General features: G+C 35.1%; 1 protein-coding gene across 1 annotated transcript; it reads right to left on the bottom strand.

Annotated features, from left to right (window-relative positions):
- Positions 1–1,151: 1,151 nt before the first annotated feature.
- On the bottom strand, positions 1,152–17,225 carry LOC134255565 (ataxin-2-like protein). The gene is made up of 21 exons (XM_062738096.1): positions 16,963–17,225; positions 12,059–12,098; positions 11,431–11,484; positions 10,871–10,942; positions 10,342–10,507; positions 9,872–9,996; positions 9,694–9,782; positions 9,401–9,607; positions 8,766–8,995; positions 8,192–8,428; positions 7,748–7,803; positions 7,275–7,383; positions 7,182–7,242; positions 6,794–6,860; positions 5,134–5,311; positions 4,245–4,369; positions 3,948–4,065; positions 3,286–3,828; positions 2,929–3,027; positions 1,925–2,013; positions 1,152–1,462 (listed from the first exon to the last, which is right to left on the bottom strand). The coding sequence occupies exons 1-20, from the start codon at positions 17,022–17,024 to the stop codon at positions 1,958–1,960; spliced, it is 2,694 nt and encodes an 897-aa protein (XP_062594080.1). The 5' UTR covers positions 17,025–17,225; the 3' UTR covers positions 1,152–1,462; positions 1,925–1,957.
- Between the last annotated feature and the right edge of the window lie 152 nt (positions 17,226–17,377).

Genomic DNA, 17,377 nt, shown 5'->3' with positions numbered 1-17,377 from the left:
CACAATTTTGGAAGACACCCTTGTTTAGTACATGTACTAACTTTTTCATCAAATATTGTATGTAGTTGTGTATAACATTGAAAATTAATTATAAACTACATATTCACCAGAATTGAGGCTATATTCACAATTTTTGGTAGAGGACTCAATGCTTTACATTCATGCCAACAGTTTGCCTGCTTGATGTCACAACTGATTTTTAAAGATTGCAATAATTTTAGTGGTTTTGGCCCCACCCCTCAGGCCCCAGGGGGGCGGGGACCATAAAATTCATAATTTTTGTTCCCCTTCACCTTGCTGTATACCAAATTTGGTTGAAATTGGTTCAGTGGTTTCAGAGAAGAAGCAAAATGTTCAAATGTTAACACACGACCACGACACACGACGACGGACGAAAACGGATAGCAATAGGTCACCTATTCTCAGGTGACCTAAAAGTCCTTTTATTTATACAATACAAATCATTTTTTGCTATACAAAAAACATGTTCTTAAATTAATTACTGCTGATTTTGTTGTTCGTTTTGTCATTTTTTTTTAGGATTGAAAATCTTGCAAAATTGTTAACCGGTCACACCATCATCATGTTATCTCCCTTGTTGAACAGCATTTCAACCAATGAAATAATTGAAAATTTTCTCAGACATTTTCTACCAATCACAAAAGAGAGGAAGTGCATATAAATAAAAAACTTTATATAATACCGTCTTCCAAGGAAGCATTAATAACTTCATAAAAGATTGTATTTTCTGAGGTGATTGTATTGATATTCTTGTGTCCTCAACTTGTTAGTCAATAGCTTGCCTCATTTTAAAAATTGTTCATACATAGAGCATGCTCTTGCATGTACACGTTTCTTATCAACTAAAATCTTCATTCAGGTGCTCTACCAATTGAGCTATCTGGTCACCAGCAATTGAACCTGTTACACATTCCTCCCTCCTAAAAGGTCTTCGGCCCCTAAGACACAAAGTGGCCCACTAGGCCCAGGCTCATCTGTCACTGCTAGGGCAGGGCACAGAGAGGAGGAAAAAAGTGATGGACCAAACCAGGATTCGAACCCAGGCCCCCTGAATCTCAATCAGGTGCTCAACCATGCTATCTGTCCATAATGATATACCTCACAGCAGTGAAAAGAATAAGAACACAGCATTTCAGTAGTTTTTTTTTTTATTTTTAGTGTTTTTTTTTTAACTTTTATTCTACAAAAAGTCAACTTGGGCTGTTCTTTAGTAATAAAATCAGTTTGCTGTCCTGCAAACACTTTTTAAGAACTGATATCACATTATATGCGTCTTGTAACTTCTCTCTCTCACACTTTCACACACTATCTAAGCTGGAAACTGTGAACACTTCTCGGGGAACATGTCAAAAATCTCTTTTTAAATTTATCAGGTCCTCTTTTAAGAGCTGGCACAATTACTTTTTTGGCCTTGAGTTTAGAAATCAGAAGAGAGGAAAACCTGTAAAAAAGAAGACATTTTTACAGTGACAACAAAAGAAAAATTTTTTGCTGTGAAAAATTATTTGTAAGTCTCGTGCAAAATGTGTTAAGCATGAACTAAAAAAAAACACTAATCTCATGCACAAACACCATAAAAGCTTCGTAACTTGGATGCAAATTCAGCAAAAATGTAAATCTTGTGACACTGGTCACTCTAAAACAAGGTCTTAAAATTTCCCTCTTATAAAAAAAATTCAACAAAAAACATTTTATACTGACGTCACAATTCATTAATTTCTTCATTGCAAACCCCCTGCATTAATTGCAAGTGCAAACGCCAAATGATGAATCAAGCTTCTTTTCTTGTTTTTCTGATTAAAAGAAATACTGTACCTCTTCTCAACTCATGTTGAGGCAGAATATTCTGATTAACAAATGATACACAAATTGAAGTTAAATCAACTACCTAAGGAGTACTTACAGAAGTATCTTATTTTTCTAAAATTCTCCATTTTTAATGGTTTTGTTGATATGGTGGCACTGTCGCCACGGGTGGAGGACCACTCGCAACTGAAAAACAAATGAAGCAAGCATACAGTGAACAGAGGAGGGGGCAAACTCAACAGCATCAGAGTTAAAGGGGTAGGGGGGCAAACTCAACAGCATCAAAGTTAAAGGGGGTGGGGCTAACTCCACAGCATCAGAGTTAGGGGGGCTAACTCCATGTGTACAGCATCAGAAGTCAGGGAACCAACTGAATCAAAAGGAGAATTCAAAAGAAGGCAACTAAGCATTCAGCAGTTCAGTGATACAATATGGAACTGTATTCCTCTCCCATTAGTTTGATGTCATTCTTTTGTTCACATAAATACTTCAAAATGCACACAGATAGTTCTGGCTTGCAATATTAACAATTTATCAAAATTTTATCAGGAAACACCCTGCCTGAATATTTGCTTTTAAACAAACTGTTTTGAAGCCCCCCAGCAGAACAAGTATTTAAGCTTAGATCACTTTCGTATGGGAATCCAAAGAAATGGAGGTAACCTTGAATTCTCTTAAAAAAATAAATCATGCAGTGTTAAAAATAAGAAAACCTTGAAGCCAAATAAGCAATCAACATGCATTTTCACAGCCTCAGTATAGCTTCTTGCAAAATCCAATAGGATGCAGTTAGTGCTCATTCCAGATTAGAATGTCTACTTTTGTATCGAGTGCAATGAACAAATATATATAAAACAAAAAGATAGGAAATATTAAAAATATATGTTTAAACTAAAATGAATTCCTGGATATTACATTATATATTTTAAAAAAAAAAATATATATATAATATTGCATATTTGTTTAAAGATACTCTTGACAATACTATACTACTACCGAATTGAATTCTAATTATTAGTTACCATGGTAGTATCTTTAGATAAATGCTGAAAATTATTAATTTCCTTCTTCTAATTATTGATCAAAAATTGATCATCATACCTTGTGGAACAAACTGGTGGACAACATTAGTAGAAGGATTAGATCCTTGAAACCCTGCAGGCATTCCTGTTGGTTGCATCATGTGTTGTTGATTGGGACCTATTCAAACAAGGGAGGTATAAATATGACATTTTTGTTTTTAGTTTCTTTATAAAAGGCTAATATATTTATTATTATCAGCTCAAAAAAGAAAAAAAAATTCTGTTGTATGCTTGTGGCAAGCTTAACCTTAATTTACTCTATGAAAATACTTTGAGGAAAAATAAAAACTCATCCTCTGCATGTATGGTTATAAACAACAGAATAAAAGAAATGTTGAAGCCAATGCAGTCATGATAGAAATCCTTCAGAACTCACCTCCCATGTGTTGTTGAAACTGTTGGTTGTGCGCGTGATGAGGCTGCACTTGCCCAGGCTGGGGGTTGGGCATGACCACAATCTGTGCCCCGTGGCCCAGCTGAGAGGAGGGCCCGGCATGCATTGACTGGTTGCCACCGGTGGGCATGTGTTGCTGTGTGTAATGCTGGCCCGTGGTGCCCTGCTGGAAGATGTGGTGCTGGGAGACATAGGGATAGCCTGGATTGTGCATGGTTTGTGGAGACTGGTTCTGTGGGCTCGGGATCAGCGGCGGATGTCCCTGGATGTTTGTGGGGGCCATGTGTGGGTAAGGTCCTCCTGCTGGCTGGGGGGTGCCCGAGTTTGGTGGCCGCCCCTGTTGATGTGATTGAGAGTTTCCATGCTGTTGTACAGGACTAGGTGCTGGGTGTGTTATAGGTTGAGGCTGTCCTCCTTGTTGATTAGCTTGGCTGCCCATGTTGTTTGTTGCCATGGGCATGTGGGCTGGGAACGGAAACTGAGTAGCTGGAAGGTGAGCTGGCATTGGTTGAGCTTGACCAGGCACTGAAATAAATTATTCATACAAAGTGTACATTTATTTCATGGCATTAAATTATTCATTGTATGACCAATATACATAGGATGACACAAACTGTGAAAATGTAATCTGTGTTGTAACTTACTAAATATTGTTGAATGTTGGTGTGATTGACTGGACTGAGCACCATGTGAAGTAGGCACCATAGGCATAGATGTTGGCGTTACCATTCTCCCCGTGGCTGCTGGCATAGGCATCACCGCCTAAAAATATAAAAAACAACAAGTCTACAAAGATATTCCTCTTCAAGATCGATCAAAGGCAAAAATTCTTTAGAGAGAGCATCCGCTGAATCTTTACTCACGGAGGTATAAATATTGAAGGCACATTTCATGTTCAAACATTTTCCCTACATTGTAACTGTGTATACATGCCGTAGTACCTGATAGTTAGGGAAGTATGGGATGTAGGGTTGCTGGGCCTGTACTGTGGCTTGGTTAAATAGAGGCTGTCCAGTAGCAGCCTGGGCAGCAGTCAGATCATTCCGGGGACCAACAGATACAACAGCTGAAACAGATCAAAATAGCTCATATTAAAATAACAGAAAAACTACAGTAGGGCTGTCACGGTTCCAAAATTTTTCGGGTCGGGTCGGTTCTGATTTTTTTAGGTTCGGTTTCGGGTTTCTCGGGTCGGGTAGGTAATGGAAGAAAAGCTCATGATTCGTATTATTTTCAACAATAAAAAGAATATTTTCATTTAATTTTAGAAATTGCAACATTATAACCAGTTTAAAGTAGCCTCCTGATTAGACAACAATTGTACCAAATTATTTAAATCACCTTATAATGACAATGTACTAACCAATCTCTCCTTTTTGATGCCATTTTTATAACATCTACTCTATTATACAAATCGAAAAACTCGACCCGAATTAATTGTTCCGCGGTTCCGGGTCATTTCGGGTACCCGTGACAGCCCTAAACTACAGACAAACAAAATTATTTACCCCTATTGTAATTTTTCTTAAATAAATAAGACCATGCACTTGCCAAAATGACCTTGGTTCAAGAAAATGAGACACTTTCTGGTCATATGTAATCTTAGTATGTAATCTGACTGCATTTACAGACAAACAGCTGACTTCTGCTGTGATGTTGAAAAACATTATGTGGACTACATACTTTGCAGGTCAAATATACAAAAATTTCATTGCAAAAACAAAATCAATGCAACCAATAGAAATAAGGCAGCTGATAACTTCCATTGTCCTGCTGGTGAATAAAATCTCTGTGAAGAATCTGAACCAAAATGCTGTTGTTTTGACCTACCTCTTTTGACTGTCTTGAAGTTTTGCGGGGAAGGCTGAGGGGCCTGGTTGACCACTGTGGGAGGCATTACAGTGTAGGTTGGCATGTAAGGGTGAGGCATAGGCTGGGAGATCTGCTGCATCATGCCCGGGTTCACTGGACTCTGGGTCTGAGGCCTCTGGGGAGGAGTAGGCACCTGCTACAAAAACAATTTGAATTGATAAAACTTGTAGTTATGTTCCCCAAACGAAGTTGGGGAAAATCTCATTTTTTGTCCGGGAATGATCTTGTAAACTATTCGTCCGATGTAGGTAAAACCTTTTTAGGGTTAGTAGACATGTTATGTATTTGCAACACAAGGTCATTTTTTATTACACGTGCTTGCAAGAGCGTGCACGTGCAACACGTGAAATGACCAATATAATAGATATAGCCACAACTGTTCTATTTTTAGATGAAATGCTTTGAAATTCATCATGTGAGGATATATTAGCAGTATAGACATGACGACATGGTGAAAATAGCAAGATCTCACGCGCATGCACGTGCACTTCGCTTTTTCCACATTGGCTGCAACTAAATTAATATCTTTCTTGTTTTTTGACGAAATCCTTTGAAATTTTTGAACATAGCCATGTATTAGGATATCCTACAACATGAAATAAAGCATTTATCATGAAAACACGTGCATGCACGTGCGCTGCAATCTGATTGGCTGAAACTTTAAACAGCTATATCTCCCTTGGTTTTCAACCAAACAGAATGGGATTTGGAACATAGATAGATATAATGGACTTCTACAAGTAGGTATGCTCACCATGCACATACATACACGTGTGTGTACAAGTGCTGCAATCTGATTGGCTGAAACTTTAAACAGCTATAACTCTCTTAGTTTTCACCCAAACGGGGTGGAATTTAGAACATAGATAGAAGTAATGGACTTCTACAAGAAGGTATGGTCACCATGCGTGTATGCACGTGCGTGCACGTGAAATCCTAAAATCAGACATACACTTGAATGAGCGTATTTTATTAATAATTTTGGATTAAATACTTTAATACTCAGTGTATTAAAATATAGATTGTGCAGACAAAATAAGGTCATGACGCAAATGTATTCACATGTGCACGCGTGAAATGCTAAAGTTTAAATGATTTTTCTCTCTCTCTTTGTAAATGTTGTTAAAATCTCAGATGCATAGAGTTTGTCTTATTTAATGAAGCTTACAGGGAATATGGCACCAAAAGGGAGTTGGGGGGCGTTTGGGGAACATCTGTAACGGTCCCCGTTACAATTAGCACTAGTTATAACTATTTTAAAATCTCATTCTAGATAAAAACAAAGGCGAGGGAAACACACTTCTTAACATTTTTTTTTATATTTGCAACACAAAAATTTTATAACATGTAAATAATGTTAAATGGCATTAGATTGAGGCATGTAACATTTTTATGCCCCTGTAATCGAATATTTGGAGGTATGCATGTTGAAAGATTCCGAGGCAGGATCAATCTACTGAAGCACAGTCATGAGATAAACAAGAAAGAATATCCATACTCATATTATTTTTTCCACATTTCTCAAGCTACAATTAATTGGTACGTGGCTGTGGGCTCTTAAATTTGAACTTAAAAATTTGACAGCAAAGCTTTTAAAATCTTTTTAAAATTCACCTACCTGTTCTCTTCCCTTTCCCATCACAAATTCTTTTGCCAAAGGATTTAGGGTTGATCTTTTTGTAATGCTAAAATGAAACAATTTAACAATTTTTAAGCATTTTTTAATCACATATCCAAAAGAGTGAAATGACTCTTGGTATCACTCAACATATAAAAGAAAATTATTAGAACCATGATAACGTATAATGCAATTACAGAGCTATGTTACAGTGTAATGCATCTCTACTCTCCTCTCTTCAAAATTATAAACTTATTCTCAATGTTTAAAATGTATAATTACTCGAAGCCAAAAAAAGCCTTACGGTCATGTATTTTGGAAAAAAAAAACCTCAAAGCCAAATATTATACATGATTACTCTCTCTCTCTCTCTGAATTTATCACTTACTCATCCTTCTCTGGTGCACTCTGGGGATCAGCTGACTTATTTTCAGTGGCGAGAGCTTCCTCTGTTATATATAATTGGGGGGCTAATACTATAGGGGCAGCGGGATTTTAGAGACAGCGGCAGCAGCAGGGGCCTCATGTACAACACTGTCTTCTGACTTTGTTTCTACTGTCTCTTTATGATCATCTTTCTTTCCATCAAACTGAACATAAAGTAAAGTTATAACGTCAAACATTTAGCTCTACTGGTTAGTAAAATGTAGCACCAAAACATGGTAACTGAAAATTCGAATTCAAGACATTTTGAAAGATTTTCAAAGCAATTTTATTTTTTTATAACCAGGGCAACATCATTTCAACAATAGAACAAAAGCTAATAATTTTTTAGAGAAGGTCTTGAAAAATAAATACCTTTACAAAAATTTCCTTTTCAGTGACTAATATAATTCAATAGATAGATTAAGGTACATATATTTTAGTGTAGTTTACTTTTATGCATGTACATCTATCATTTCTTTAACTGCATTTACATGTAAATATCAATCAACTAAATCAGTAAGTACTTACACTGACTTTAAAATTTTTCTTAAAATCTTTCAGGTCATTTAGAACTTCTGCACGATCTGCAAAGAAGAAAACACAATGTTTTATCCACACTCAGAATGAACTATACATACAGCTAAACAAAATTAACATTCTTTTTTTTGTTAGGGATTCTTTTTATATACTTTATGCAAGTAAAATGTTGAGATTTTTTTTTAATATGGAACCACCTCCCCCAAAATGCATAAAAGAATATGTTTGTGTAAGTAACTGTAACCTAGATTTTTTGGGGAATGTTACAGGAAACAAACTATTTTTTTAAGGCCTAAATAAAAATTCACTTGGTTGTTATTGCTATACGCACTTATTTTGCCTCTTCACTACTTTTTAGTAAAAGAGATTTTTTTTATATAAGATATGCATATTCAGAATTTTTATGAGAAGTTTGAAAAATCTTAATCTTCTGACTTTTGTGAGCTGAGCTCCTCCTGTCTGGCTTTAGGGGTACGGGAGACGTGTGGGGGACAGGATCGGGTTTCTCAGGGGCTACATGTGGAGTCACCGGTTCTTGTTTTAGACTAGATTTCACATTAGTGTCTATATCACTTCTCTTTTCTTCAGGACGTCGCTCCTCCTGTCGTTTGTCCCTCTCCACACGGTCCTCTGCTTTCCTCTCCTCTGACCTCCTGTCTCTTTCATCTTTGTCTAGAAAACATAAAAAAAATGGAGTAACACATGCACTACCATGTGCAAAATTGCACTGATGGATGATTTACCATTTGGATAATTTACTACTCACTTGAACCCATTTCTGAATCATCATCTCTTGCAAATATATCAAGAATTGTCTAATTGCTGACTATTATTGTTTAGTATTAAAAGATGAACTTTCATATTTTTACAATACCATAGTAAAATTATGGTTGAATCATTTCTCCAAACGTCTCTCTCTACTACTGTATTTATTTGAAAATTTTTGTCCTAAAGAAAACTCTTCCAGATCTTTTTCTTATTAAGAGCATAAATAGACTGCTGAACTGACCGGCCATGCCGTTGAGTCTTGGCTCCTCGGTGGAGGTCTGATGATGAGGGGGGTGGTGGTGGTGGTGGGGAGGGGAGGCGTGATTCGGATTCGGATGGAAGTTGTGTGGATGATTTTGATGAAGATGTTGTAACCGTGGTGGAATCGAATTCTGAGGTCGCTGGTTCGACGAGTATCCCCCTCGACCCCTGTTCCCCTGCATTCCCGAGCGTTTGTTTGGGGGGATGTACCTGTAAGATTATAACAAATAAATAAAACCTACCACATTAATAAATCATTTTTTAACAATCATTTTTCCATTTTGAATAAAGCCAATCTTTACAAATAATTATAAAGTTCCTTATTTATGAAAAGATGCAGCATATATACCAGGAAAAGAATTTTTCAAAAATTAAGTCTTGATCATTTTCCAACCTTTTCCCAGACTCCTCCTTAAATACAGATTTTCATATGACTTATATTCCTTTTGAATTATTTCCTTTAGCTGTCATCTTGGGAGGTCAAATTTGAGAATTTTTGTTTGGTTGAATAATCAAAGAATTTGGGCTTCTTAACCTCCAAATCAGCTACCAAGGGTAAATAACTCTTGCTAAAATTGTGTCTATCGAAAACTATATCTAACATTGCAGACTTACTTTCCAGAGTTTCCAGAACTCAGCATATTAGTATTGTTTTCATTTGTCCGTTTGACAGCACTAAACTTTTCCTCTTCGTCACCATCCCCATTCTCTAATGAGATGTGCTGCTTGTACTGCTCACTCTTCTCGATTTCATTGGCTAGTCGTTCAGCCTCTTCTTCACGACTACGGAATTCCTTTGTATCTCTCTTCTCCAGAGGGGTCCTGAAAAAGTTTAAATGAAATGAAGAATCTCCTCTGCATTATTTCATATTTCAAACCTCTTTGCCCATAATAGATACAATACTTACGTATACTGTGTTAAGCTATCGTCATATTTTGACTGTACATTGAATTTTTCTTCATTTGTTCTAAACATTTCATTTGGATCCCATCCATTCTGAAATTGAAATATAAAATTTTCAAAACAATATACTCATCTTAATACACTAAAACTATAAAATGAACTGACTGTTCCTGTATACTTACAGCGGGCTCTCTCTCCAACCCTCCCAGCTCTTCCCCTTCTCCCCCTTCCCAGGGCTGCAACACTTTCAAATCGGCCTCCGAGTGATTACTATTGCATTTGCTTATTGCTGAGTCTGTAAATGTATCTGTAAGAAACAAAAAAAAAAATCCATTTTATATGACTGTACTTAAAAGGCACTCAGAAATATTAAAACACTGAATGGCTTCATAAATATTCGAGTCACAGGTGTATGTAAGAGACATCTGTTACCTCTCTAATCAATGAAATTTTAAAATAAATTTTGGTACAGATTTCAATCGGACGCCAGCTAGATGAAATTCCAGCTCTAGAGCTTGATGCCATAAAAACTAGAACATTTGAAGTCACAGGATTTAATCTGGACTTCAAATAAAACAAGCCAAAAAAAAATAAATAAAGTACAAGCTAGGTACAACTACAAGCTAAATTTTCTGACTTTTATTTGGCCTACCTTTAACAGCATAATCTAGGTCGACATCCACAGAGGTGATAGAGAGAATGTCTGACATGTTGAAGATGACTTTTTCAATCAGTCTATCCTTGGAGGGAGTTGTGTTATTGGTGTTGTTGTTACTGCTCTCTTCATGTTTGTGGGCCATTTCTAACACCACGTCCATCTATATCAATGAAAACAAATAATTACCATACATAGTCTAAATCTCTTATTGCCCCAAACCTAACTATACTTAAATTATTTATCCAAACAAACTTTGAGACAATATAAATTTAACCATTTCTTGACAGAGTTTTTCATGTTTATTATTGTCTACCATTTTGCTCCCAAATCTTGGGCATGGATCTTTATTTAAACAAAATTTATCCATTTTAAATTCAACAAACTCTCAGAACCCATCTATTTACTCAGCGTCTTACAACCTGAGTTTTGTACATTGAGAATGGCGAAATAGGATTAAGAATGACAAAACTCTAAATATAATACTTCAAATAAAATATGCAAATCAATCTTCTTATGTTCTCACCTTAGGACTGTTTGTTTTGAGAATACCATCATACACCCCACCATTCTTCACTTGTAACTGAACAACACAACCCTGTCAAAAGTTTCAAATCTGATCAAGTCTGGGAATTGCATGCTATGTTATGACAATTATCATTAAATTGTACAAATACGGATTAACTGACTTCACCACCAGTTTGAAACAGCGTAAGCTTAGTCATGTGACAGGAAAGAAAATGTATTGCTATATTGGGAATTGAACCAAGGCCCCTTGTAAGGTGCTAGACCAATCAAGCTATCCAGGCCATTATAGACGATACATTAAGTCATATGATCAAATTATCAATCTACAATACTGTCAAAATATGGCTGAAATATTGCCGACTCGGTGTTAAACAATTTACCAATCAATCAATCTACAATAATTTTTTTAAAGTAGAAATCTAGATCAATAATTTTTTTTCAAAAATATGTCAACACGTATACATAGTTTACAATGAAACCCCCCACACTGATTCCCTCTGGTCTTCATTTATTTATTTTTTTTAAATAAAGGTGAATCGAATCAATATATATACTTACAACGAGAGAGGCAAGAAGATGAGAGAATCTGGGATTGGAGTAAATTCCATCAAACTGTAAAAAGCAAAGAAAAATCCCATTTAAAATTCATTAAAAAATCACATTTCATACCTCGTGTAGTTATGTACATCCATTTTTAATCAAAACCTGTTAGAGTCAAGAAATCTACTCTTGCCTAAAATATTCAAAAATCAATACCATTATAAACATTCACGGATATTGCCATTGTGAAAAAAAAAAATGCATCTGCTCAGCTGATTGAGAAAACAAAGCTGGCACATGTCCAAAATACACTGGGTTGGCCTCTTTAGATGTATTTCTCCCAAAAATCAGATCCAATAATATCATTACAAGTTTTCTTTGTTCAGAGCTTGGGTACAATGTCCCAATACACTGCCATAACCAGGATTCACAATCACACAATAAATCAAAATGCATCCTTAAAAACACTGACAAGATTTTTATGATGGATCCCACATCCTTGTGATGATTATAAATATGTCCATGTCAAAATGTTCTTCAAAAGGTGTACATGCACATGTACTTAGAAATGTAATTGACTTCATGAACCAATTCTCTTCCCATAAACTACAGTCAAATAGGTAATATATATAAAACTGTTACTTACTGCTACATTTTTCTCATAACCTCTAGTTCTGTTGTTATTTCTGTAAAAATAAACATTCAAAAGTGAATACAAAGTACATTAAAATGCAATACATTTCGAAGATCTCAGGAACTTCTAAAATTCAAGACTCCATCAAACCTTTGTCATTGGGCTCTTAAAATTTGAGAATGGACAATGGTATGAACAGAAGGTGTGACATTAGCTCTACTCCAATGTCAGCAGCATCTACACATTAACACAGAAAAGACGCTCTTATTACAAGGGTTGCTGAACCATTTATTGAATGATATTCAACAATTGTTGTTAAAAAGAGTATTTCGTCATACTCAGAATGAGGCTGAATAACTGTCCCTATGTTCCGACAGAGTTAAATGCAGAAATATTGCACAAGTCCAAGTTTGTACAGACTGTAAAAAATTCTTACTACTCTTTTTAATTTTAATCAATAAATGTGTAATTAGAAACCATGCATCTCAATTTTCAGGTAATCATGTGTCATACCAAATGACATTAAAAATATTAATCACAATGTCACGTTATCAAAACTTTCATCATTTTTAAAATTTTTGAGTGTGATGTCCATGCCATTGAAATTGTGACATTTAATTTGCATTTGCCCTAAACCTTATCAGATCCTTGTTTTCTGGGTACCTGCACTGGCATAATACTGAATTACAATTAAGTTACTAATCCTTTAAGTACAAAGTTCAACGAACTCTGTATGACCTTGAACTTTAGCATGTTGCATTTATTTCCATTATGATGTGATGAATTTTTTATTTCTGACATTTTTTCTGTGGTTAAAATCTCCTTGATGGACAAAGTATACATAATTTTTTTCTATATACCTGCTAAAATCTTTCATTTTTCTTTAAAAAAATCTTTACCGTTTCTTATGAACACTTCCTCCAATGGTTTATTTTTTTGTGCATATTCTTGATCTAAATTTACTGCGCTAATAAAATACATATATTTTTCTTTTAAAAAAATCAATTGTGTAAATATAGGCCTGCATAATTGCTACTATGCATGGACTGATGGTTACCTAAGATTAAATGGGATAATGCACAATTCTGAGTTTTCAAATAAAAAAAATTTAAACCCTTCCCTGTTTATATAAGATTTACCTGGATTGAAATCAAAGTAAAATTAAACATTTTATATAGCTATTGACTGCTCTACTGTTCTTGACATGAAATGTTTAAAAAAGAAATTTATGTGTAGCTCGCGTAGCACAGTGGTTAAAGCAGCTTTATAGTCGCGAAGGAAGGAGTTGATCCTTACGTCACGGGTTCGAATCCCACTGTGGGACGTAGAGACCGGTCCTTCGGATGAGACTGTATAAATCGAGGTCCCATGTCACAGTAGGTGCTGGCATGAAAAAGATCCCTCCTCGCTCAAAGGCACTGAGTGCCGAGTATAGGACAAAATTTGCAGCTCTCCACTGGCAAGTGGTGGTGTCTCCATATGCGTGAAAAATTCTCAAGAGGGACCTTAAACAATATACAATCATTCACTAACATGTAGCTCCGTTTCCTTAATACAGCAACTGTAGCCCCATGCAAGCACAAGTGACCATGATTTGAACACACTTGTCAATGAGTTTCTTAAGGCTTTTACAGGGTCTTTAATCATCAATTCTGGTGCAGTGGTTCTACATAATAAGATTTTTTTTTAAGACTGTGTGTTATTTTCACCCCCACCCACTCCCTTTAAAGAAATTCTCTTTCACCAAAGAATGGTTAACATTCATTGGTCCAATCATTTCGGAAAATGAAGAGACAAAGGTCAAAAATGTAAAGAGAACTGCAAACGATAGTATTGTTCTCCCACCTACCTCCAAGTCAATTTTCACGCTTATTTTTAAGAGGTGATTTGAATTGACATTTTCTAATAACCTATCAGTCCAGATAAATTTATTTGCCACACCAATGGTCTCTGACAACTCTGCCATTTCAATCTTCAAAGAAAAAAATCTTTTCCATATTTCATATTTATTACTGCACTACCGTATAATCCCTATTAACCGCCCCTATCCCTATAAGCGCACCCTTCAGTCTTTGTCAACTGTCAGGAAATAAGGGCCCCCTGTACAGTGATTAAAATTATCTAGATTGATATCAAAAATCTGCAAAAATTTGAAGGAAGTGAAAATGAAACTTGTTTATTATCCAATTTCTTGGTGGAAAATGATTCATTAAGCATAATTTGGGTGGATTATCATTATTTTAAGTAAAGTTAGACATTATTTTGGAGATTCTTTGAATTCATTTTTTTTTTTCAAAATATTTTCGATTTTTGGAGTTAAGATATGATATTAAATATTGTAAAGAGAATACCAAAATAAGGCCACCCTTAAAAAAATGTTTGTTTGGAATTGCCGCCTGGAGATTTTCAGACCCAGGAGGGAGGGAGGGATTTGATTTTATTTTTTACAAATTGAAGCTAAATGATAAAAATATAAAATCTCAATGAACAGTGGTTATTTCCATTTATTATCCTCTTTCTTTTATTTTATTAATATTATTTGGTCCGATTTTGAAAAAGAAAGATATACACAGAACGGTACTCCGATATTAATCTCATTTAGATGTTAAGATCTGTTCATTTTTTAATAGTTAAATTTCAGCATCAAACTTCTAGTTTATTTTAAGAATCTTTATTAAACAATACTTTTATCAGTCTATTTCGTAGTATTTCTCTTTGAAATTTACCCCTTTGTTCAGACAACGCTTGCAGTTTGAACCACACAAAATTTTGTAGGAATAGTTGGGATGTTTTGTGGAAAACCGGGAGGGGGTGCTTGGTACGTTCTCGAGTTTTAACATTACATTTCAAAGACTTGTCATACTGACAGACAAAATTTTTCCTTTAGTATTTGGGATAAAACGTTTCTGATCCATGTAATTTTGAAAGTGGGAACTGAACGATCATTTTTTTTCCCAACATGACGGATTTAACTTATCATGTTCAATGTGCAATCTATTACAATAGCTCTTTCCAGGTATCGATGTATCATTCTATTTAATTCTTTTTATTCACCTTTTATTTTTATAGAGATGCATAAATGTTCTGCCCTTCAACACAACGCTTGAATGTTTCCAACGTGGTCTGACATTTTAGCGGCTTTTATTTTGTCAAAACGCCACCTATAAACGCTATATCATAAATACTATGAAGAAAGCGTTTTATTGACCCGAGTTGTTAAATTAATGTGAGCTCAAACCCAACTTTAAAAAGCTATTTCGACGAACGAACTAACTTGTACTAAACAATGTAAGACGATAAAAAAAATATTGTCAATATTTTGCCAATAAAATTTTTTGAGCAGGGGGTATTTTAATGAGGCGGGCGGCAATTCCAAACAAACTATAATTTTATTTTGGCCTAACCGCCCCATTTTCACAATTTTCTAAGCGCCCGCTGCGGTCAATAGGGATTATACCGTATTTTAAAAACATTTCATCCTTACAAACAATTTCAAACAGCCAATCTTTGATTTTTAATTGATAACATGCTGTCATAAAGTCTGTAAATTTTATGCTTATTAAACATCTATGGAAAAAATTCCACTAAATATTACATCTGTCTAAACTACCATACATGGTAAATCTATACTGTAATTATTGATTATACAGACATTATATAAAATAATAGTCAAAAATAAAATTTAGCATTAAGGTTCCTTGACCCTGATAAGAGAGACAACTCTCACTTAGATAAATGACTATCAATTACTTTTGTAAAATTTTGATTATTAAGGTGTGCTGATGGTGTGCATTTCACTTGCAAATTAGATTTCTTTCATTAAAATCAGCGGTATAGGAAACTTTTTATGGGCAAAAAGAGGGATGATGAACTGTATTGTAGACCTTGACTCACACTGTACATTAAGCATCATTTTTGACTTAAACTGAAATCTTTATAATCAAATTGGGAATCATCATGAATTCTGGATTCTGTTGAAATCACAAATTTTGGACATGCCAATATCAGTCTTTATAATAAGCTTGAAAAAAAAATTAGTTCCCATCTAAAATTATCATTTATATTCTCCTGAAATCAAATCTGTGCTAATCTCCAATCAATCAGTGATACAAATGCATCATCTTACAGTAAGAATAAGGAACTAGATTGTCAGTGGTCTGGATAGGACAGGAAGGCTTGGAAACATTAGAAATAGGATATTCAAACTACTCTGCAAATGGAGATTAAGCCTCTGAAAATGCATCTTCACAAGCCAAAGGTTTTCAGGGGAATGAACTTTTGGTTCGTAAAGATGCTGAATATGTAGTTACTCAATATTTTTTCAAAACTATCCTCATCTCATTTGACCTATGTGCAGATCAAGTTAATTTTTCACACAAAACTGTTGCCAAGGTAACATTTCAACGGCATCAGAACAGGCACTAAATGACTATCAAATTTAAATAAAACAATATAAATTCCTGAAAATGAATTAAACATATTTGTCATATAATCACAAACTGATCAGCAGTTATAACATTTAGATCTTTATGAAAGAGAAACATTTTTCTCAATTCAGCAGGGAAAAGAGAGGTACAGGAGGTTATAGAAGTTAGAACACACTTCAATAGGCCTAGTAAACTATGTATAGGTATGCAGGTACAGTACTGTGACCTTCATTATATCATGGCTACCTGCAAGTAACAATGATGCCACAATTACATAAGACATTGTCTGCACCAATCAATTTGGTGCCATTTTTATCATCTAACTGCAGCGTGGACCTAGACTGGCTGCTTCCATGAAAGATAAAACACGTCATCGATAAGCAACTTAGGTTGGCCTGCATCACAACGATTAGTTCTTATTGTGATAGTGACAAACGCAATAACACACACTGTTAAAGAAAAATAACTCAAGACAGTGAAGGCACTGACCTACTGACAGATGGCCCAGAGTTTTGACGACTTTTCCGTCGATTCGCATTCATCGACATCATGGGAAGCTTGTCAAGTCGTGTTTAGCAAGTGCGTGATTTTAACAAGATCTCATACCGGTACCCGCAGGTGACCAATGAAACAATCGGCAGCTACTAATACTGTGAACATCAAATTAAAAATTAAATACACCTGATGATATCTGACATCAAACAAACACGAGTAAACTTAGTGTTGACACAAGTTACAGGCTGAGGGCGGCGCTGTAATATATCTCAGGTTAATAACACAACATGGAGGTTGGAACTACTTTTTCTTAGGATTTTCATTAATGATATTTCATAGACCGAAGTATTTGAAGTTATGATTCTTGTAACACATTAATTTATTTTTTCGTGTTCTGAGTAAATGCTTT

Source organism: Saccostrea cucullata, unplaced genomic scaffold, assembly GCF_032062105.1.
Source record: "Saccostrea cucullata isolate Sc308-1 unplaced genomic scaffold, CSIRO_AGI_Scuc_v1 ctg993, whole genome shotgun sequence".
Lineage (NCBI taxonomy): Eukaryota > Metazoa > Mollusca > Bivalvia > Ostreida > Ostreidae > Saccostrea > Saccostrea cuccullata.
This window is presented reverse-complemented; position numbering and strand designations above follow the sequence as displayed.